The 24,863-nt window shown below is 35.7% G+C and overlaps 1 protein-coding gene across 4 annotated transcripts; it reads right to left on the reverse strand.

The window, feature by feature from the left end:
• Window positions 1-7,168: 7,168 nt before the first annotated feature.
• Window positions 7,169-23,984, reverse strand: zgc:162952 (PKc_LIMK_like_unk domain-containing protein). 4 transcript variants are annotated; one of them, XM_042723997.1, is made up of 10 exons: window positions 23,676-23,984; window positions 23,164-23,268; window positions 14,826-15,016; window positions 13,825-13,946; window positions 12,691-12,739; window positions 11,716-11,865; window positions 8,755-8,922; window positions 8,575-8,658; window positions 8,365-8,451; window positions 7,169-8,231 (listed from the first exon to the last, which is right to left on the reverse strand). In XM_042723997.1, the coding sequence occupies exons 2-10, from the start codon at window positions 23,192-23,194 to the stop codon at window positions 8,130-8,132; spliced, it is 984 nt and encodes a 327-aa protein (XP_042579931.1). In that variant the 5' UTR covers window positions 23,195-23,268; window positions 23,676-23,984; the 3' UTR covers window positions 7,169-8,129. The 4 variants fall into 4 exon arrangements, with proteins under 4 accessions (XP_042579931.1, XP_042579930.1, XP_042579933.1 ...); XM_042723996.1 differs by having other exon boundaries at window positions 14,826-15,019; window positions 23,676-23,983; XM_042723999.1 differs by lacking the exon at window positions 23,164-23,268 and having other exon boundaries at window positions 23,676-23,983.
• Between the last annotated feature and the right edge of the window lie 879 nt (window positions 23,985-24,863).

Genomic DNA, 24,863 nt, shown 5'->3' on the forward strand with positions numbered 1-24,863 from the left:
CTACAGTTAAGTATAGTAAAAATATTGTAGTAAAAATATCATTGTTGGAATTACAGTGGATAGCTGTGCATGTGCATTTGATGCTGCTGTAAAACAATCCGCCATTTTTGAAGAATTTCACCAACCTTCACAATTTTATTTCTCATTTTATTTTTTATTTTGTCTTATGTAATTTTATGGTTTTATTTCATTTCCTTTCTTTTTTAATTTTTTTTTCATTTGATTTTTATTTTTTATAATTTGTTTTATTTATTTATTTTTTACCTGTTCCATAATATTCCCCGTCTTTGTTTTCTCTTGGCCTCTGTTTCTGTATTGTTGCTTATGTTTTATATTTCACTCTCCTTGCTGATGAAAGTCACTCATATCTGTTCTGCTCTACAGCTCATTTATCTCTAAACACACACATTCACTCCAGCAAATACGGCCACTAGTAATTCCACCTCCCTTTCTCTATCCACCTCATTACCCATCAGTCTGTGTGCATGAGAGCTGAACGTATAGCTCATGTTACCTCAATCTTGTCTTTAATTTATAATCTTTGCATTGTCCTCATCTTCTCACATTCACTCCTTTAGCCATCCTTAACTTCATCTCACCCTTCTCCTCCTGATCATAATCTTCTGCCCTGAGGTTGAGTTTCTTCATCATCGCTTTTGTTGTTTACACCACCACTCCCTTCTATTTTCATTATCCATCCCACCTTTCTCACTTTCTGCTCACCTAGAAGCAACAAAATTACTCACAAGCACACAGTATATATACAGTCCTCAGTATAAAGCAGACACTGCCATATCAGAAGTATTCTCCTTTATGCAGCTGTTATTCTTTATCTGATTCCCCATTAGTTTTTGCGATCACAATAAAACAACTAAAACTTACATTTTGTAACCAATCTAAAAAATAAATGTAATTATTTAAAAAGATTTTGATGTTAGAAGCGTGACTGCAACAATGTTAGCCTTATCAGTGTTCTCCTGTGAGGCATAAGACAGATTACTGTCCCACTCTCTCTGGAGGGCAGCGCTTATTTTAGCACCAGCCTTGGCCTAATGAATCCTCACCCTATAAACAAGAGCATTCAGTCAAAGAGTCTTGACTCTGTGTCGATCTATTTCTGCGTCCTTCCTCCAACCCTCCTTCATCTTGACCTGGCAGGTTTTCTTTGCATAAGCGCTAGCGCTTGGCTCTGTTTCTGCGCAGTCCTGCATCTCTGTCCATTTCCTTATCATTGACCCAGATTCCTGCTCTCTTTCTCCTCACTATGTTAGATTAGTATTGATCACAGGGCTACAAATATCTGCCTGCAACTTGTTCAAAGCTTTTCTGGGACAATGTTGCATTGCATTATTAGTGTTTATGCATGTTGGGATGTCATTAAAAAGATGTATGTTTATATGAAATTTGTGTAGTTTGGAGTATATAATAATAATAATAATGAAGGCTTTTTTTTTAAGATCTGACACCAGTATCTCCCTAAATGGTTACGAAGTACTAAACCTTTTTATTTCAAGTCCAGTCCTGTTACCTGTCATCAGATAACAAATGGCCTTATCACTGAGACCAGCATGTTATCCTGTGACTGGCCAGCTTTCATCCTGCTATTGGCAAATCTGTAAATCGTCTGTCATTTCAGCACTTCAGTTACTGAAAACAACAATAATGCACAGCCACATTTACACCCACACGAAGCGCCGAACCTTTCCCAGAAAATAAATTATTGTTAACTGAGGTCCAGTGATGCACCGAGACCTTCACTTTATGTGGTCAGCAAATTAGAGGTCGATTTTAAGTGAACAAATTAATCTTTTCCCATGGGCTTGAGAATACAAATTGCACAATTTGTTAACTAGGGATGATGCTTTCCGAACAGAAGACCATTGGAAAGCCAAATGTATTCCTAATGGAAATGGAAACTGGGTTATACTGATGCTAGTCTCGCTCGCCAGGCTTCTGACTACAGACTGAGACCTCATCCATGTGCAGCTTATTCTGGCCAGTGTTCGCCTTCTTAGACAGGAAGAGACTTCTGTTCTGATTAACGTGAAGCGACCAACCATGTTGTTTTTTTTTTTTTTTTTTTTTTTTTTTTTTCATGTTGTGTTTAAGGACAGGTCATAATAAACATGGAATACCTGGGAAAATATGTCAAAAATGTGTAATTAATAATTATATTAACTAATATAAAAAATAAGATGTTGCAGTGTGAACAGTTCTTCAGAAAACATTTTTTTTTTCTTTTTAATCCACAAAACAAATAGGTTTTCAGGTAGAATGGTAAAATAAAAATTATGACTCCTTTTTCTGTGAAATATGCCTTGTAATATCTTAATGTCTTAAGTCGCTGGGATATATTTGTAGCAATAGCCAATAATACATTGTATGGGTCAAAATTATCGATTTTTCTTTATGCCAAAAATCAGTAGGATATTTAGTAAAGATCATGTTCCATGAAGATATTTTGTAAATTTCCATTGCTAAGAACTTCATTTGGACAACTTTAAAACTTATGACTGGTTTTGTGGTCCAGGGTCACATCAATGATTTGATGTTTACTACACTTTATAGCTGCTGTAAACATGTGTCATAATGATAAACGTCTTTTTTTATTTCGCTTTCTTATTAGCCTAATGGATTACACTTGCTCATTTTTATGTGAATGTTTATATCTGAAGTTATATTTTGCAAAAGTACTCATACCGTGGCTAGTATATCAGTGATGTGTGGTAAACTCTTGAATTTGTTGCTTCTTTGCGACCTGTCCTTTAGTCACTTCCCTGTCCTAAATTTCACACTCCATTAAAGGTGCCATGTGTAAAAATTGAGGTAAAAATATCCAAAAAATGACCTACACGCATCAAAAGAATGAGAAGAAATAAGGGCGATTATGTCATTAAAAAAATGTCAAGTTATAGTGCTGCAGAGATATCAACCTTAATTAGCATTAGCATTACTAGCCACGGCCCGACAGGTGTCGTAATACCAGTTTCGGCCATGGGAGGCGGTATGCGGGCAACATAACCACCAGCCAACCTGCAATACACGAATAACTCGCACGGCTTGTGGGCGTACTTGAAGCTGATGTCAAGCAACCGCGCTCGGAATCACAAATCAAATCCGATAAGAAAAGGAGCCGAAACAGAGTAAACATCGGCACTGCTTTCTATCGCTGGAGACAACTGATGGACTTGAAAGAAATGAGCTTTGACTCCGAACTTGCAACATTTCTTTTGGATTATTGGTAAGTAAAATGCTGTTAGTATTTCGCTAGAAGTTTGTTTTATATGTTTGCGTATTTTTTTCGGGAAGTTATAACATAGAAATGTATCGAAGGCTGTTCGATAAACGTGCTAATGTTAGCGATGGCTAACCGTAGCTGCGTTTGATAGTAAGCTAGCTATAACTTACCCACAGATCCGATCCGGTTTTCACCTGTTATCTACCAAAGCCCGTCTCTACCAAGCTGATGCTAAAATGTAACATTACCTAAGAAGCTTGAAATGTCTTCGATGATAATGAACCCGAGAGAGAGAGAGAGAGAGCGCCGCGCGCGCACTCACTCACTATATTCAGAGCGGTCAAGTTTTTGAAAGCGTGTGAAAAGAGTCAATTGCGTGTGTCTCACGGTGAATGCTTGAGAGTTGGCAGCTCTGGTTACGTTGGTTGGCGCTAGCTTGGTCAACATCAGCTGTCTGATGTTGACCAATGATGTTGACAGAATGCTGTCTGTCAAATTAATTTAATTCAAATAATGTGTATATACAATTCAAAATGTAATATGAACAAAACGAATATGAACATATTCACTGGTAAAGGTGAAGGGGAGTAGCTTGAAGATGTCATGTTTCAAAATCACTTGACATCACCCAACGTTCCTCTGGAGGCAAAACGTCCTCTTATGCTTCGGCTATGGCTCTAGGGTTGTTGTGAAGGTAGGGGCGGAGCATAGAGACTATGCCGTTTCTCGTTTGTTACTCTAGAGTAGACCAATTCACTTTATTGAGGCATACTGCCCCCATCTGGTATGGAATGTGGAGTATGACTTGATTTTTTTGCCAGACATTACACATGGCTCCTTTAACTTTATAAATTCATTTTATTCTGCTGAGAATATGTAGCTGCACCTTACTGAAGCAGAAACCACTTCTGAGCACAATAAACCTTTTAACAGTGGGATATTAAAGTGTGTATTACTCATAACCCACAAACTATTCTCTGTGGTTGCCTTAAAAGAATATTTTCCCATATGTTTGTGTGTTAGCTTGTTATGCTATGTTGCATTATGCACACTATGGCAAGAGCTCTGACATTTGAATGGTTTCCATCAGTCGTGACTCTCATAACAGGCTGTGGGAAGCACATGGACCCCACCGAGGATCCAGTGTCCTGTAGATGCGTTTGTTCTGGTGGGGGGTTGTAAGAAGGTCAGAGGCAGCAGGGCTGAACGAACATCAGACTGCTATCACTCCAGGACACACAACATTAAACTCATAGAAGATGAGCAGGGGAAGATATCTCATGACATGCTTGATTATTGCCTTCTGTTCTTCAAGGTCTTATGACATTTCTGGGAATGTATGAGTGTGTCCCATATGAAAGATTTGTGCTTGCACGTGTTGTCTGATAAAATAGGCTAAGTGGTTAGATTCAGCCTAATGGTAATTCTGCTAATGGTACAGTAACTGTACTAATTTTGCAGTGTAATAAATTTTATTTAATTTTATATAAAATAAATATTTATCAAAATATTTTTTAAATCCAAAATTGCTATAAAATTAAAGCCATATGTCTAAATAAGATATGTTCCAAATTTGAAGTTGATATAAAAAATTGAGTTCCTGTGAGATTTTATTAGGGCGTTATACCACAAACAGACAGTCAACCAGATCTGTGAGATTTGTTCTGTTAACAGTTTTTGTCTTGTGTTAAGGTGACCCAGTAACCAGATGTTACACTGATCATACTCCTGCTTCCAGTGTATTCAGCCCCACAGAGACTCTACTGGAAATAACTGTACTGTAGCTGTGGATGAAAAGAGTCTGCTAGACCAGGTGTTTTCAAACTAGCCTCCTGGGGACAATACGGTTCTATTTTACTGTAAGAAAATAGTATAATCCAAAATAAAAAGCAAATGGAGCAAGGCTATACTCTGATCCATGTACACTACCTATCTTTTTTGAAAGAAGTCTCTTCTATTCATCAAGACTGCATTTATTTTATAAAAAATACAGTAGAAACAGTAAATTTGTAAAATGTCATTACAATTTAAAATAACTATTTTAATATACGTATATTAGATGTAAGTTATTCCTTTGATGGCAAAAAAAATAAAATTCTGTGTCACTAAAACGAGTTTTAAGACGGCAGTACAATGGTAACCTGGTGTAATTCAGTGCAGGTAAGTGTGAATCATACGAGACACTGCCATCTAATGGACAGATTGCGTCACTACTGGTTTCGGCAATATGGTTGCAGAGCCTTATTTATAAACATGTCTGCATTTTTAAACAAACGTAGGATTTTTTCATCTCTTTCTTCTTTTTAATGGAGCCTCATAAGTGTCTGATTTGGAACACTCTACAATGGTAGCAAAATTGTGTGCCGCATAAATAGCTTGAATTTATTTTTTCCTCCACAGAGCTTGTTGCAGTGCATTATGGGATTGTGTTCTGTGTAAAAGGAACAGTATGTATCTCTTTATCTGGACTCAGTGTTTTCTGTGTGTAATGGTCACATAGTAGTAGATTCAGCCAACAGAAACTGACATAAATGAACATGAGCTTGGCAGAAAACAAACAAAAAGAGGAATTACCTTCATCCAAATCTAATATTGTTAATATTAATATTCCAGTTACCTATGACCATATGCTATGTTAAAACATTAAATGGTGGACTCTTGCTCTCTTCCTGCTATAAATCTTGATAAAACATGAAGCTAATTAAACATCAGCTGCTCATCAGGTGCCTTTGATCTGTACAGCAACAGACTTGCTTTGCTTTAACAAAGCTCACGCCAGAAACCAGAAGAAAAGCCTGTGTTTAATTATACATTCACATCTATTCAGTGTTTTGGTACAGCTGGACACAAACAGGCCGTTGTATAAACACTAAGAGCACCAGTTAAATTGTTCCATTTTGTTTTCAGGTCAAGCAAGGACAAAACAAAGGGTGTATAAAATTGATCCCTGAGGGAAAATATGCAATGATACGCAATTCAAACAGTGATTTCTAAAGGACCTTAAGAATGTGCAGAGCCATTTCCATTATAAAGTCTGTTCAAACTCTAAGGTTTGTTTAATCGGATGTATTCTAGATAAAGTCCAGGGCAGATTTAAACTGGTCACCTTTCACCGGAGTTATTAATTCTGTAACAAGGATCACATAAAGAGAATAATCCCATGATACACTGATTGTCATTCATGATTATTCAAATCATTTGCATTGAGTGGTTTGATAGCAGGCACCACAAAGAAGCCTGATTAGCAGTGGAAATCTTAAGAGTCCACACAGTAGACAAAGTTGCCAGGTAACTAGACATGAAAGTAAGCGCATTTTGATATGATAGTTCCACAAATGTTTCTTATCATACGTCAGCTTCTATCAAACAGAAGCAGTTTATAAAATCCTGATGCTAATAGTGCAGTTCCTGTGCAAAGAACTATATTTATCATAAGACAAAACCAATAGACTTTTGATGGCTTTGAAAAATACACACCATTCACTTCGCTTCCTTTAAAAAAAAAAGTTTTATCATGTACTGTATTACAAAAACACTACAAACCACAGGAGGATTCAGACTATACAGACATCAGGCTTGTTTCAGAGATATGAGGTTAGAGCATGACATAGTTCTCACCAAAAGATTCCCAAGAACTCAAGCATCCTCTTTAGATTTAGTTAAAGTTATCTTGAACAATGTTCAACAAGCAGTTCACTAGATCATAATTAAAAACTGAAATAACATCTAAGCAGAACTTACATATAAATATTAAAGCAAATACAAATCAATAGTGCCAAGTTACGCATTTGAAATAAGAGAGGAATATTGGTTTCAGTATTACAGAGTGTTCTTTTTTGCTCATGTTGCACACATTTTCAGAATACTACAGCAGGATGGTCTTAAACATTTAATCTCATTCAGTTACAGCCAATAATATGTCCAGAGAAATTGTTTGGTGTCACTGTTTATTGGAGTCGGACTGATGCCATCTCACCCTTCTGATACATACTGTATGTGTGAGTACTGAAATTCACAACACATGGCAAACAAGTAAACTAAAATGGACAAAAAGTGTTAAAACAGGAAACATTTTAGCTTTGAATGTTGAAAAGAACAACTGTTTTCACAAACACTTGGCACAATGAGAACACTGCAGCAGCAACATCGAGGCCCTTGCAGGCAGGAAATGAACCTCATCCTGTGGTGGTCTTATGGAGAATTTTCTAAAGATCAGCAGCTCAGCTCAGTAATGAGTTGAGTGCTTGCTTCTATATAAATTGCTTTTCAGATAACGAAAAGTACAAATATTTTTCAAATATGTCGCTTTTTTAAAAAGGTCAGCAATACAAATGCACTTTTTTCCAATTTGGGCAGTTGGTACCAAAATAAATGAATTTCTCTTATACAATTTAATTTAATCAAGCCTATGAAAATATTATTTGGTTATTTAAAACTTGTGAACTTGTGGAAACCCCCCAAGTTAGTCCTTTTATCAATGGTTATCTGAAGCCTCAAAACCTATTTAAGGGTTGTTTTTCAATATAAAATGATTCATATACAAAACAAGAATAACAATAGCTTTGAAAATCTGTAGCTTTGAAATAATGACAACAGCTAAACACTTTAGCTGAAACCTGATACAATATTTGCCCTGGTATACTATTACTATATATTGCACAGTATATAATATGTACAGCTGTGCAGAGTTGAACTGTAGGCCATCTAGTTACTTGTAGAATGTTCATAATAAATAGCGACCTTTTCCTTGATTTGCTCTTTCAATGCAAACAGCCCAAAGAGAAATCTGCAGTTCGGCTGCATTTGTCATTGTGCTTAAGTCTATGTACAGAACTCCAGCTGCTTGTGTCCATTCGCAGGGCTGATGGGATACCAGAGGATGTGCCGCAGATCAGCCTGTGGTGAGATCACTGTGAGGAGCCTCCAAAGTCTCAGCGATTTCACCCAACTCGTCTTGAAGCTCTGTGAAAGAGGGTCTTCGGAAAGCCTCTATCTGCATGAGAAACAACAACAGTCAATGGTTACACTTTACTTCCTTTTTCAAAGGGTTTGGTAGTTTTTAGGTATAACTGACAGAGGAAATGTGTGTCCATTTGACATACACGAAAGGTAAAAAGATCACTTACCAGACAGCAGCTGGCTGCCAACTCTAAAAGACGCTGAGGACACTCACTGACCATTTTCCCAAATGCTGAAACGTCCAGGCCATAGTCCTGCAACACACAATTATAAATGCATAGGTGGACAGCAGTTTTTTGTTTTTTTGTAAAAAAAATTATACTGGATGTAATATTTTCTGGCATTTCCAAAACGTCAGTAATTCTATTTATAATCACCTGTGTTCTTGGAAGGATTTCTGGGTCTGCTGGGATTCTAGCCAGAATTTCACACAAAACAATTCCAAAAGAGAACACATCCACCTAACGTTTCATAAAGCAAAACCAGTAGGTGAGAACTAGAAAATGCTTTAGAACATGACTTACTTAAGACCAACATTTCACATCTTGCTCCATTACCTTGCGGTCGTAGGGCTCCCCGCGCAGCATCTCAGGGGCCATCCAGAAAGCAGAACCCACAAGTGAAAGCTTTCTGTCCTTTGCAGGAAGTTCAACCACCTCTCGAGCCAAACCAAAATCAGTAACCAGAGCTTCTCTGCCTCTCGCTGTCACCCTTATTAGACAATTCTTGGAGACACAAACACACAGAGATGTTTTGATGTAAAATGAGTATTTTTAGTCTCTTTGTACTATTACTAGTGGTTTATAATCACTCTTAGAACTGTAAAATATAACAAAGTAAAAACAGTAATATTGTGAAATATTATTACAGCCATTACTCCATTCTTCAGATCACATGATCTTTCAGAAACCACTCCAATATGCTTATTTGCAGCTCAAGAAATATTTCTTATTAGCTAAATGTTTTTGAGAAAATATTTTATTTAGGATTCTTTATAAAGTTCAAAGGATTTTCTTTAAATAAATGTCTTTATTGTCAACTTTTATCAATTGAATGAATCCTTGATAAATTAATATTTTTTTTTAAATCTAATTGATCTCAAACTTTTAAACAGTACTGTATATACACTTCATTTTCACTTATAAATAATTGCATGTTATGAATTAATCTTTCTTTCTTTTTAAATAATGTTATTTAATTCATTAAAATATACCAGATATAGACATGCAAAACAACACAATTTTTTTACATTCAGTGCTTTGGGTTACAAAATTATTTTAGGTGAATGTGCTGTCCTTCTCTGCCTAAAGGTGGCGCCAGAAACCAGCAGAAAGTTTCTAAACTCATTACAATCTCCCACAAAAACTCTTACATAGCATTTCCCAAATCTGAACTTGTCTAGTACAAAATAACACCTTCATATGGCAGACATTAATATTACAGTTTCCAAATGAACACAAACCAAATTCAAAGTCTGAAGGTGTGCAGATGGACTTGTTTGTGGACTTTTTGTGTAAATGTAAACTGTGGACCTAATGAGCATCTAAATGCAATACAGATGAAGACAAATACAATACAAGCATAAATAAGATCCATGTTTGCAATTTTGTGGTTTAGTATCTGTAGCATGTCTGTAATGTTCTTCTGAGACGATGTGCCTGGCAGCTGAAGCAGAACTCCCAGGCTCAAATGAAAGACGTTTCTCGTTATCACCATCTCTGTTTAATGAATTATTCAGCTGATCCTGTACTTTGCCAAAGGGTCTGGACCGCCTACAATTCCTCTCCTCCATCTCGATCACTCCAGGGGTACCAATATGCAATGTTATACCTCGCTTCCAGTTTGAATGGTCTCTAGTAATGATGTGTCATGGATAGAAACATTACCATGTAGTCTGAAAACTCAGTTTAAAGGAAAATGTTTGAGGTTGTAATAAAAATGGCCTGTTATTTTAGAAGTAAGGCAAATGAGGAAACATTGAGGCTGACCAGAGCAGGGGGAATCCAGGTCCAACCGAGACATTACATAAGACCAGTGGGACTCTTGGAGCAGAAAGTGCTGATGGATACAACAGTGAGTTCTGCATCTGGAGTGAATTAGAAACCTCAGCTAAGCCTCCATCCCAAAAACTGACCTATGATTATAGGACTGAGAAAACTCCAAGCACAGCCCCGAGTCTACAAGTCTCCAAATTTAGAACAGCAACTCATGCATATGCCAAGTGTTGCAACACCCTCTGGCTATGCAGCTAATGGGTGGGTTTGAAAGAAAAGCACTGAGGTTGTTTGAAAAAAAAAATTAAAAATCAGAAAAATCAGAAATATTATCATAATAATTCTAGTAATTATATATAATTATTATAATGATAAGGAAATACTGTAAAAAAAAATGCTTAGACAAAAAAACTATACTAGGTTTATAATTTTTAAGCTACAGCTGCTGTTGCCCAGGGTTATTATAAATAAGACTAAACTTTAAAAATCTAATTAAAATAATAAATAACATTTTCATTAATTGAAATTGAATTAAAATTAACTGAAATAAAGTTATGTGCATATGTGTGTGTGTGTGTGTGTGTGTGTGTGTGTGTGTGTATGCATATATTTTTTTTACTTCAGCTAAATGCCAAGACACCATGAAAATGAAAACAGAAGTATAAAAATAAAAACTGATTCAAAATATTAAATATAAATATAAACTGATTCAAATTATTATATGTTATTACTGTTGTTGAAAAAACATTATTTGATATAGATAAACATACATTTAATGTTTTAATCGGCTCGTAGAAGATCATATTTAGATCTTGTAGTTCTGTGACACTTTATGCTATTCAGCATATGACCCCTTTCACCCCCTCTTAATTCATGTTCCAAATGCAAGTACTTAAAAACACCAGTTTCAGGGAAGCAGTTGACCCTAATAGCTTCTATTTTCTGACATAACTTCCCATAGTCATACCAGCTTCTGCCAACTTGCAGTGCAGTGGAAACTAATCGATGGTCCTACTAACCAAAGTGCTAGACGTCACAGTTTTGTAAATTGTGTAGCTGGCATTTTTGTTTGTCCATTGTTCATATCTGAATGGCTGACAAATAGAGAGTCAAGGCCTGGCTAAAAACAAAGGGGGGGTATGGGATCTCCGAGCTTATACAACGTTTGTGCATTTTGCATTTTCAAATGAGATGGGAAGGGTTAGGGAGAGTGTGTGTATGTGACCGAGAGAGAAAGACAGAGCGGGAGAGTTTATTACCATTATAATGGACTGGCCTTGTTGCCTCGCCCCTCACCCCAGGTTTGGTGAGCACTTGTGTGAATCCTGGCAACCAATGACACTCTCACGCAAACATCTATGGCTGTATTTCTCAGGGGAGAATTCCATGTAAAGACTAGACAGCCATTCTCTAATATCAGATGATTACTCAGAGGAGCTGTATATGAACCATTTCATACTGCACTTCTCAAAGCATCACTCAGCTGGTCACTAAAGACGTGTGTAATTGAGAGTCCAGCAGTACCTTAGAGTTCAGATCTCTGTGGTAGATGTTCTTGTAGTGGAGGTAAATCATCCCTCTGGTGATGTCAGAGGCCAGGTCTACTTTCTCTCTCCAACACAGAGGCACATCTTTCCTGGCTAACAGCTCCTCTAAACATCCTCCACTAACATACTGTACAGACAAACAAATATACACTTTCACTTTTATTGTTATTGTTACTGTACGTGCAGGGATCTGCAATAAGGATCTCTCTGGGGCAAATATAGTAACATAAATTACACTTTACAATAATATCCAATTTGTAAACATTAGTAAATGCATAATGTATATTAAAGAATGTATTAATTCGTTGTTAATATAAAAAAAAAATAATAATAAAAATGCCATTGTTTGTTCAAGTTAGTTCGCAGTGTATTAACTAATGTTAACTACCACTTTTGATTTTGGCTAATATTTATAAATTCTGTAGAAGTTTTATTTATTGTTAGTTCATGTTAACTGATGTTAACAAATGAAACCTTACTGTAAAATAAAAAAATAAAAATATTAATAATACTGGTATAGGCTCATAATTGTTCACTCCTTGGCAGATGAAACAGAGCTGTTGTTGGTGACATTTTTAAATGTATTACTCATTTCCGCTACTGATTTTAGGGAGTTGATTTCTTATATAACATTGTATTATGTAACTAATATACATGAACATACAGTTTCAATTTCATTTCATTGCGTACATCTATATAAAATGTGCACATGTATTAATTATTGGTAGTACATTTTTTATCTTTTTCTAAATATACAATACATTTTCTGACACATATAAAACATTTTAAAAGAAAAGCAGAAAAATTCTTATTGTTGAGCCCATCAAGCATACAGTTTCAAAGCATCACATCTATATGATATTTCAAAAATCTAATTGTACTATAGTACAGTCTAATGTATAACTGTGGAACAAACTTTTTAATTTTGAGGCTGAGAAAACAGAGATCTCACCTCCAGAATTGGGTACAACTTGTCCTCTTTGACACAAATACCCAGATACCTGGAAAAAGAGATGTGGGAGGTTATGAGCCGTTCCCTAAATCTGCCTTGTCAAGTAGGTTCAGCCTAAATACAGTCCAAAGCCCTTGTCATTTGTCAAATGCCCAAAAATTGAGCAGAGATTGAAAATTAGGTCAATTTGATGTTAAAACATGTTCAGGTTTTCACTTGTTTTTAATAACATATAAGAGAGCCCTGAATTAGTTAAGCAGTAAATGTAATATGTCAGTGTGTCATGGTGACCTCATGCGGTTTCTATCACATTCAGCAGTTCTGTTCATGAGTTAACATGACTGTCATCTGTACTGAGGTGATGACAGCTGGCAGTAACTGGAAAGTTGTGATAAATTAACACTGCACAGGCAGTTTTGAATATGGCTTTGTCCTTCCGCAACGCACTGGAAAAAGCCATTCTGAGATTGCTAAAACAAACACACGTCATAGTGCAAGATTAACAGCAGTTTAAGAGCACTGTGCTGGATAGAGCTTAGTGTGACTTGTAACCTGTAACAGTCTTGTATGTATCTAGCATGTACATCTCTACAGGTGTTTGGAAACACCTAGCACTCATTCTTCATTACTACTGTTTAACTGTTTTAGAATACTAGCAAGGTCAAAAATGGAAGTTTGGAAATGACCAAAAAACTATTAAAACTATCTTATATTTTAGCTTCTTCAAAGAAGCCTCTATTTGTCTAGATTGCAGCACTGCACACTATTCATGAGCTTCATGAGGTGCATCCTGGGATACATTTTAAACACCAGCAGACAATTCTGTGATCAAATTAATTCAATTAATCAAAAAAAAAAAAAAAAAAAGCAAAATGTCTCCGATTTTAGGGTTTTGAAGATAACAGAATCAGTCTGGTGTGTCCAAACGTTTGACTGGTGGTGTAACTACACAGCATACATATATACCTTCATGAGAATGCAGAGTGTAAATAATAGGCTTGAACATCTATTAGGCATTTAGATAATGGAGTTACATGAGGAATGTATTAATTAATAAACATATATGATAAATAAAAAATAAATAAGAGTAACCGTTTATGACCAGTTATTAATTAGCATTAATAAGTGGCTTACCTCACTATGTTGGGGTGTGAGAGTTTCTGCAGAAGGCTGATTTCTCGTACAATGCTGTCTTGATCGACATCATTCTTATAGATCTTTACTACCATCACCTTCCGTGTGGTATTGTGTATTACCTGAAAATAAATGAAATAAAATGAAAAACAGAACAGGGAATGAATCTTCAAGTGGTATTAAAACATTCGGTCATACTTTATTTTAAGGTCCAGTTCTCGCTATTAACAAACCATTAACTATGACTTTTCCCTCAATAACCTCCCAATTTGCTTCTGCTTATTAATAGTTAGTAAGGTAGTTGTTAAGTTTAGGTATTATTAAGTACTAATAAACAGTCAATATGTTAATATCAGACATGCTAATAACCAACTTGTTAATAGTGAGAATTGGTCCCTGTGCTAAAGTGGTGCCAAACATTCCTTTCTCTCTCTACAGTACAATCACAGAGAAACACTTCCATGTTAATATACAGGGAGGGACAGAACTGCTGGGACGGTTGAGCTGTGCAATCATCAGTTATGTAATTTACACAGCAGGGACTCATCAAGAACCCATTAATGGGTATAGTGTACTCCGGCACGGGGGCCACCTCAAACTGAGCTTAGCTGTAAAATATGTCCTAATTAGTAAGACTACAATACTGCACCGTATGAGTGGCATTAAGATACACACACACATACAACACACACTGGGAGACTTCCTGCAGTACAATAGGATGATGAAAAGCCATTTCCATTTAGACTGTATTTATCATTCTGCAAAATATTATTTGAGAAAATATTTATTGTGAAACTAACAAAATAAATGCACATATGAAGTCAACATTTTACACAGCTTTATTTGTTGTGAGAACATTTTTCAACAGCCAATGTGTTAAAGCACCAAGGAGACAAATGTGTCAAAAATTTAGCACTTACTGTACATAGATTATTTACTGCATATATTCAGATATCACTTACAGATTCATGTCATCAGATTCTAGATATTTTAACTGTTACCTTGTAAACCTTTGAGAAGAAGCCACTGCCAATCAGCTCATGTGTGAAGTTCTCCCAGAATTCTAGTTTGCGGACGGCTGTGCGTAGCTTCTGCCAGCGGTCCACATGGCAGTATGTATCAGAAGACTCTCTATACAGTGTTGGGCTGGTGGGCTCAGATGAAACGTCCACCTCACACATCCTGGAGATCTCCGCTGAGAACCCAACACACAAACACAGTGTTGAGAAAAACACTTAAGCTTATCCCGAGAAGTCAGAATCAGAATGTGATGTTAAAAAGTTTTACAATTACAGTAAAAAACTCTCATAAATCAAAGAATTCATTGTAAAAACCTCAGAAATTGTTTATCAAGCACAAAGCTTTAAAAATCAGCAGCTGGTTTCTGAAGAAAGCAGCGTTTATAGATGAAAGTGAAGCTCGGGTTTGAAGCTCACAAGTACTCGATTAGCTCAGTGAATAGGAAGGCTCTCGTCTGACACGGCAGGGTATAAAAGATGTCTTAAAATAGTCGTGGACAGCATGCAGAGGAGGACAGATTCAACTGTTCTTGATCGAAACACAAATGAGACATCAACAACTTACAAACAGTTAAGACAAAGATGAAGACTGCAGTTTACTGTTGGGTTTATTGAGACATATTGTTCAGGTGCATTTAAAAAGGTAGTTTATGGAAAAAATTAAATTCTGTTATCATATACCTACACATCATTCCAAACATATGACTTTCTTTTTTTCAGTGAGACAGGAAAGGAAACATTTCGAAGAATGCTCAATCTGATTTTTTCCATAGATTTTGAGTTTAATAGCTCATGGACATTGTATGCTTTTGCTGTATACAAAAGAACATTGTTACTGCTGAACTCAAAAAAAAAAAAAATGACAGACAGATTATTGCAAGCGGTAACAAGACTTTTTAGCAATGTAATGTACACTTCCATTCAAAAGAGATCTTTTTTTAAACAAAAAGAAATTTCACAAGATTGTGAAAAATTGATCAAAAGTAAACATTTATAATATTACTAAATATTTATTTTTCTAATTAAATGCTTAGAATTTTCTATTCTTCAAAGAATCCTGAAAAATATAACAATTTCCACAAAAAAAAACTAAGCAGCACAACTGTATTTTTTTCAGCATTGATAATAATATATAATAATATTCATATTTAAATATGTACTACTCTTTATGTAAATATTTATGTTTATCTTTTGATCCAAGATGTAATATTTGTAGTATTCTCCAAGAATATTTATGTATATCCTACTTACTGGAGTTTTGTTAGATATTGGACATATTTCAACTACTGCCTGAGTACTAATATTTCTCAGAATTAATCAGTAACGCTAGTAGATGTTCTTTTCTAGACACTGTATTTGTAATTAAAGATATGATATTTCAAAGCACTTGTTTTGTTGTATTTGTTCTAAAGGTGTGAAAACCACACATCTATTTTAAAGGGATAGTTCACCCAAAAATGAAAATTATGTCATTAATGACTCACCCTCATGTCGTTCCAAACCCCTAAGACCTCCGTTCATCTTCGGAACACAGTATAAGATATTTTAGATTTAGTCCGAGAGCTTTCTGTCCCTCCATTGAGAATGTATGTACGGTATACTGTCCACGTCCAGAAAGGTAAATAAAAACATCTTCAAAGTAGTCCATGTGACATCAGAGGGTCCGTTAGAATTTTTTGAAGCATCGAAAATACATTTTGGTCCAAAAATATCAAAAACTACGACTTTATTCAGCATTGACTTCTCTCCCGGGTCTGTTGCGAGCGCGTTCACAACACTGCAGTTTAGTGATATCCGGTTCGCGAAATATTCTGATATTCTGAACTGCTGACCGAGCCAGATAACGAATGAAACATTGACTCGTTCACGAGTCAAGAACCGGTTGCATCGGTTTTCGGATCACCGGTAGTGATGGGAAGTTCTGTTCTTTTCCGCGAACCGGTTCTTTCAGACAGTTTGGCGATGATTGCCCTTGATTCAAGCCTTCGGTTTACCCGCGCTCATAACATTAGCACAGAATCAGTTCAGAATCAATCACCAAAAAAACCAGCTCGGTTCAGACGCGCTGTGTGTCAGTCTGCTTCACGCTGAATCACGCATGCGCAGTATCATCAGCTCCTCGGTTCTCGAACCGGACGCGTCCGACAGAAACGGTTCTTGACTCGAGAACGAGTCAATGTTTCGTTCGTTATCTGACTCGGTCAGCAGTTCAGTCAGTGTACTGTTTGAGTAAATGAATTACTCCGGGATACTGGTTTATTTGAACTCAGAAGGAGTGTCAGCCATGTTAAAAAAGTTAACAGCTTAAGTCATTTGTGGATTAATGCTCATTGTTGACGCGAACCGTTTCAAACGATTCAGTTAGATTTGGTGAACTGGTTCAAGAAGATCCGGTTACATCGAGTGATTCGTTCGCGAACCGGATATCACTAAACTGCAGTGTTGTGAACGCGCTCATAACAGACTCGGGAGAGAAGTCAATGCTGAATAAAGTCGTAGTTTTTGATATTTTTGGATCAAAATGTATTTTCGATGCTTCAAAAAATTCTAACAGACCCTCTGATGTCACATGGACTACTTTGAAGATGTTTTTATTACCTTTCTGGACGTGGACAGTATACCTACTGTCCATTCTCAATGGAGGAACAGAAAGCTCTCGGACTAAATCTAAAATATCTTATACTGTGTTCCGAAGATGAACGGAGGTCTTACGGGTTTGGAACGACATGAGGGTGAGTCATTAATGACATAATTTTCATTTTTGGGTGAACTATCCCTTTAACTGCAACATTTGAGATTTGACTGCAACATCTAGCCTGATCTGCCCGCATTTTGTTTTAACATCTTTACGTGGTTGAAAGACTGATTGCGCGAGGCATGATGAGATGTTTATTCATGTTTATTTCGCGTTCAAACTTGAGGTAAAGAGGAAGGTATGATGACGCTAATTCGCGCTCTGTGCTGCCGTTTAGACTTTAGCGATCGGTCACGCCTTACCAAAGAGCGTCAAAACGGCATTGTTTGAATTTCCTGAAAAAAAAAAAAACTGACATAATTTGAAAATTTATGATAATTTCTTATCAAAAGTAACAATATGGAAGTGGAAGGTTCCTATGAAGCTCAATTTGTGCAGTGGTTATAATGCTGTATCTGTTCGTTACACATGCGTACGGAAGCTAAAGACCCGAATACATAGGCCTATACCATTACACACCACTATAAAATATATCTTAAATTTGTGTATAGGGTTTAATTATTTTATTGTATTAACTTTTATTTAGTTAAATAAAAGTTATTTTAAATTGTAATATTTCATAATATTCAAGTGTTTTACTGTATTTTTAAGCATATAAGCATTTGAAGAGTTCAGATGCAAAATTTTCTTTTCTTTTCTGATTATGTAAAATTACTGAACCTAAACATAGGAGCCTGAATGATAAAAATGCTGATTTTATATGAAAATTTCAGATGGCACTTAGAGGCTTTTGCATCTGAACTCTTCATTTCTATTTTTAATCAAATAAATTGAGCCTTGATGAGCACAAGACTTCTTTCAAAAACATTTAAAAATTTTACCAACCACAAACTTTTGAACAGTAGTGTGCTTGGGTATATGGTGGGCATCTGAAATCTAAACCCACACAGGATATTTGCAACATGGAATCAACATCGTCACACATCACTGTGGTTTTCTTGTGAGGCTGAGCAGTAAGTTGAAAAACTGCACAAATTCAGCCACTAGAATAAAAAGAAAAAACAAAAAAACAGACCTTACAGCATAGTAAACCGGTAATCTTTACGTGTTGTGTGTCATCACTCTGTAATATCTGATGTTACACAAACAATCTATTGTGAGTTTACACTTTGTGCAAGTAGGATTTGCAGTCTAGACCTGTGTTTAATGCATCACTATTTCCATGTTGGGGAGACACTGAGAATAAATTAGGGCGATGAAGTCAATGGGGATTGTCATCACAGGCCAATGTTGCTGCTGGGGAACAGCACAGAGTGGCACGCTTACACAATCCACAGGAATCATCTAGCAGTATTCCTCATGGGTAGAGCGCACACATGTGGTCTTTGTGTTTCCAGCAGCAGATGCACAATCACAGCCCTTTCAGTCTTACAACCTCACTAAAAAGCAAAATGCTTAGAGTGCAATCCTGACAGGTCTCTGTCTGTTTCACTCAAAGTCTTTTTCATCTAGTGTTTTGTTTTCCGTATTTATTTCCAGAAAAAAAAAAAAAATCATGGGTAAATTTTGACTTTTGGAGGCTCCTCATTGAACATTTCTGTGCAAGCTTACATGAATAACAGCATTCAAAACAACATCTGACCTCCGGTGAAGCTTGAGTATATGATACATTCTGAAAACAATAATAAAAAAATAACAAAAACTAGTGCTGTCAAACGATTAATTGTGATTCGTGATTATATATATATATATATATATATATATATATATATATATATATATAAATATAAATATAAATATAAAAATATATATATATATATATATATATATATATATATATATATATATATACACACACACACACACACACACACACATATTCAGTATACATTTTGAAAATATGCAAGAAAAAAAAAAGAGAATAAAAAAAAAGTTATAGATGCAAGCTGATTTAGTTTTAGACACAACCAAAAGTTAACACTGCAGTGATAAAATTCACCAATGAAAGTGGACTCAACCTCACACTTACTCTCAGAGGTAACATCTATCTAAGTGGCAGCTGATGTTTGGCACAGTAGAGGACACTCAGGGTTTGTGAAATATGCGGGTCAAAGGGAGACAGTGACTTCAAGTTTACACAGTGCACAGCACGTCAGAGGATGCCGTCACAAGGCTGCAACCCGACTTCACATGCACACGAGAGGAAATCAACCCTCAACTTTTACAGGAAGACTGATGCTTCAGCAAGCAGAATAAGTAGAAGTTATGAATTACATTAAAACTCTAAAATACTACACATAGTTTTTTTTAAATAAAAAATTATAATTTATAACTCTTATAAAACATTAAACCAAACACACACTTTTTTTTCAGCCTAGTATATAAACTACAAAACCACAGCTTCAGGTCTTGTATAAGCACAAATCTGAGAATTATTTTTATCTAGAATGATCTTTTTATCATGATAATGCAGCAGGCAGCAACATGGAGTTCATTAGCATTATTTATTAGTCTAATGCCTCTCCTCTGCAAGGGTCACAGATCTGCTCTTTGCATCACATAAACACTACATAGCTGATGTGATTCACTGATTAACACCAGAACAGGAAGCATGTGGCATGTTTACGACCTTCAAAGGGCAGAAATGTGAAAAGCATGAACAAATTTAGAGATTAGATTTGTGACTTATCCAGTGTTATTTTAGTACTATTATTGTTATTATTATTATTATTATTTCCACTTTAATTTCAGTTATTATTCTATTTAGCTTTCTTTTTTTTTGTAATTTTAATACTTTTATTTTTGTTCATTGCCAAGACAAAAATTCTAATTTTCATTTAAGTTTCATTTAAATATATATATATATATATATATATATATATATATATATATATATATATATATATATATATATATATATATATATATATATATATATATATATATATATATATATTCAACTAAAAATAACAACACTGAATATGTTGTAAAGGTCAGAACCCTTTGCTACCCTTTTGCTATATGTGACCCTGGACCACAAAACTAGTCTTAAGTGTAAATTTTTCGAAATTGAGATTTATACATCATCTAAATGCTGAATAAACAATCTTTCCATTGATGTATGGTGCAAAGAGGGTGCAAAAATCACCTTTGAAGTTGTCCAAATGAATTCTTAGCAATGCATATTACTAATCAAAAATTAAGTTTTGATATATTTACGTTAAGAAATTTACAAAATATCTTCATGGAACATGATCTTTACTTAATATCCTAATGACTTTTGGCATATAAGATAAATGGATAATTTTGACCCATACAATGTTTTTTTTTGGCTATTTCTAAAAATGTACCCCAGCGACTTAAGACTGGTTTTGTGGTCCAGGGTCACATATGGCTTCTTTTACAAACTGATAAGAGAAAAACATTTTTGCATATAATTGGAGATCTACCAGAGCCGTATAATATTAAATTTACATGTTTGACTATGTCAGTATGACTGTACCATATTATTACATTCACGGTAAACAACTGAGAAGTAATATAACAGCAGAAGCTATTCTTCCTAAGGAGACAGTTGCAAGAGTGGCACGACACAAAGTCCTGAACATGCTCAAGTCCAGGCCAGAACTGAGATGAGACAGTGATAAGAACGTGTGAGTAGCTCTAATGTTCAAGTCATGAAATTCACACCACTCACACTATAATAAGCATCTACGCACAACATGTCATGCATTTGTTTTTTTGAATTCTTTTTATCTACATCATGACAAGTTCTATCTCTCTCTCTCTCTCCACACATGGTTTCTCATGTGGCTGCTGGGATTGGTGTGAACTGCAGAGGCAGAAGCTCTAGTCTGTTCCAGACTGGTTCTGTTGGAGAAGAGAGAGCTTTGGCATCACTCCAGAGAGCTCCCCCTCACATTCTCTCCCACTCTATTTCTCTACACAACAACATTCAGCACAGTGGCATACCAAACATCAAAAATGTTAGAAGTTTTGCTCATGTCTTTCTCTTTTGCATCTCTTGTCTGTCTTTTCTTAGATTTTTGGGAACACTGGTTCCTGCATGTCCAAATTCAGCACACTGAACTGATCAAACTCACATGCGTGCATGCACAAACTCAATTTAGGTGTGATGGCTAGTTGTAATGAGTTTGTTAAGACCAGAGCCCACCTGTCTGGGAAAAATCGATCAAAGGAACAGCAGGAGAAATCTAGTTTCCTAACAATGACTCTGAACAAAGACTGCTTTGTCACAACGATGTGCTGCTTAATAGGCTGCAGTTGCAAACAGTGACAATATAACTGTGATCCAGGGAAATGTATTTTTGCTGAACTCATATGTCAGTGATAAATCATGTCAAAGCTAAAGCATGGAAAGACTCTAAAATAAGCATCATGTGGGAAGAATAATTTTGCTTCTTGCAAAACAGACACTAAAATATACTAAAACTAACTAGATCTCAGATATTCTGAATCCTGATAATTACATTAAGTATATAAACCAGCATTGTAATATTATATATACCCTTTTTTTTTTATTTACAAAAACAGCAATATTTGGAAATATTAAATAAAAGAAATTACAGATCCCAAACATTTTAACGGCAATATATAATATATGTGTAATTGCTGCTGTGGCATTTTAAAATCAACCATCGCATATCCGGTTGTATGCAAGCACTGCTTTTATTTTATCAGAAGATATTAGTCACTCCATGCAACTGGACTCCAAGCACATCTCAAGGTTTGATCAACATAAACATCAGGCACTTCCTCAAACCATCTTATCTTTTAAGGTTTGCTTCTTTTTTAATCTACCCTCAATTTAGACTTTTTAAATTTTTTTGTGTTTCACAAGTCTGTGCTCAACATGCATCAACATATTTAGAAAGACAAAAAAGAGAATGACAGTATATGTGGAATGAAGAAGTACTTTTGAGGTTATTATTTATAGAACTTCTCTAAGTCCTGTGCTGTTTTATATGAAAGAGACAGAACTGGGCAGTGTACTTTTGGAAGTAAATGGAGGAGGAAAACTATGTTTTCCTGTCTCATACCAAAGGGCAGGGAGGATTTCAGCTACGTCAACACAAGGGCACAGACCTAACGATATACACCCTCATGAACAAAAAATAGTGAACTAATATCCATCAAAAGCAAAGACAACACAATACCAGAAACAATAATCATTTTAACTATGGACTCTATGGAAAAAGACTGTGTAGGACGGACTAAAAACTTCATCTATATTTTATACATGGAAATACACAACAGCCTTGTCTGAGACAACATCAAGACACTGACTAATGAGACCCTGGCCATGGCCACAAGATCAAGAGTGTTAGAGCAAATCTGAACATCTATTCTCCATGCTTCTCTTCATGGCATGCTCAGTGTGAATCCACTAACTTATTCCCATCCATACTGAGATGAGAAATGTCAAGAGCAGATTATAAAACCCCTCTAATGAGTTAGACATCTCAGTCAATTCATTAATCATTCCATGCATTAAGCAGAGCAAATTAATGCACATGCAGTTGTATAGCAGCATGTCTTTATGGAAAGCTAGCTGTTTCATGTAGTCACAAAAACATTGATTAATTCCTAAGCATTCTTACTTACTGCACTGGTTTAATAAGCTATTCATGTGCATCTTGAGGTGGGTGGAAGGGCGGTCCGCCTGAGTTCACAACACAGACAAGCTGGGAAGAGCCTATATGACAGAAGCTATGAGGGAAAAGGACACACACAGAGGCAACCATGAACAGAGACACAAACAGAGTACTGTATCACAAACACTTAAAAACAACACACTGAAACGACATGACATTTTATAAAACAACAAACTCTGATAAAGTGTTTAAATTACATTGCACACTGAGAGAGAGAGCGATCTGAAATAATCTGTAGCACCGTCAAAATTGTAAATGAGAACATGAAAATGACAGACGGATGAGTGGGTGGATGGATGGAGCGAGATGCTGTCAGTAAGCAGAAATGTTTTAAACATTACATTTGCACGTGTAGTTTACAATTACTTCAAACAAACACAAAAGTATTAGAAAATTCATCAAGATGCATAACAACCTAGCAACCGATAAAAATAAATAAATAAAAAACAATGGCTTACTCACAGCAGAAAGCACCCCGGCGTCTTCACCTCCGCTGCTGCTGATTGATTGCTCACCGATCAAATAAAATCGACTACAAACCCCCAAATAAGTTCTACTCGGAGACAAACCGGTGGCATCGCTTCTAGGAAGGACTTCATTTACCGTCACTCACTAAAACCGAGAATCCTCGCGCATAACGAAACCGCCCTCTTCAGACTGACAGCTTTCTCGGTAGGGTTTAAAGCAAGCGGTATAGCCTAGATGAGAAATGTGCTGTGTGAAGTGGGCGCTAGTTGCCATGACGTCATAATAGTTAAGTTCAGCCCCACCCACCTGTAGGTCCACTTTTGTATTTTGATGTGATTCAAAAGCAGTGAGCTGCTTCAGAACTAAATGGTGGGGATTTCGATTCAGTGACTCGATTCTTTTGAATCTTTGACCAAATAGATTCATTTAGTGGCCATTTGCCGTGTAAACAAATTTAATAACATACATTTTAGATTTTTCAAAGTCTTAATGCTCATATAAATTGGTCACCACTCACCAGTTGTTGTTCAGTGCCGCTCCGAGTCGTTTAGACACTGATTTGCTCAGAGATTCGTTCAAAGAAAGAGACCGACGAATTATCCCAGTTTCACCAACAGGAGCCAGTCATGAATATCAGACCATAAAGCATCCACATACTTACAATAAAAAAACCAGATGATCCGTGGTTTCAATGTCATCACAGAATATACATTTATTAGAATCAAATCCAAATCTAAGTCTTAAGTACTCACTAGATGGATATAGGCTATACCATTTACATTTAAAAAAAAAATAATAATTTCTTTAATTTTGGGGGATAAAGGAAATTTTATGTATTTAGTTCTAAGAATATGAATGGTATCTTTTTGGAAATTATAAGAAATTGAATTTCTGTAGACTACGATAGGATAAGAAATGATGTTTAACATATTTCTAATAATTTTGTTTGAAAGTTGACCTTTTAAATTCACAACCTTCAATTAACAGAGGTAAACACAAGGTCATCGGAGTTAGAATAAAAGAGAGTTTCTTTAATTAGACAAATAATAGAGTTAGGGATAGCTTAAATAACAGATTCAAATTTAGCCCGATTGCAACTTAAATATTTAACACAGAAACTCTCATATGATACAATACCACTATTCTCCATTAAATGGGACACTGACCAAATACCTTTCATCA

The sequence above is a fragment of the Cyprinus carpio genome, chromosome B5 (assembly GCF_018340385.1).
Source record: "Cyprinus carpio isolate SPL01 chromosome B5, ASM1834038v1, whole genome shotgun sequence".
Classification (NCBI taxonomy): Eukaryota; Metazoa; Chordata; class Actinopteri; order Cypriniformes; family Cyprinidae; genus Cyprinus; species Cyprinus carpio.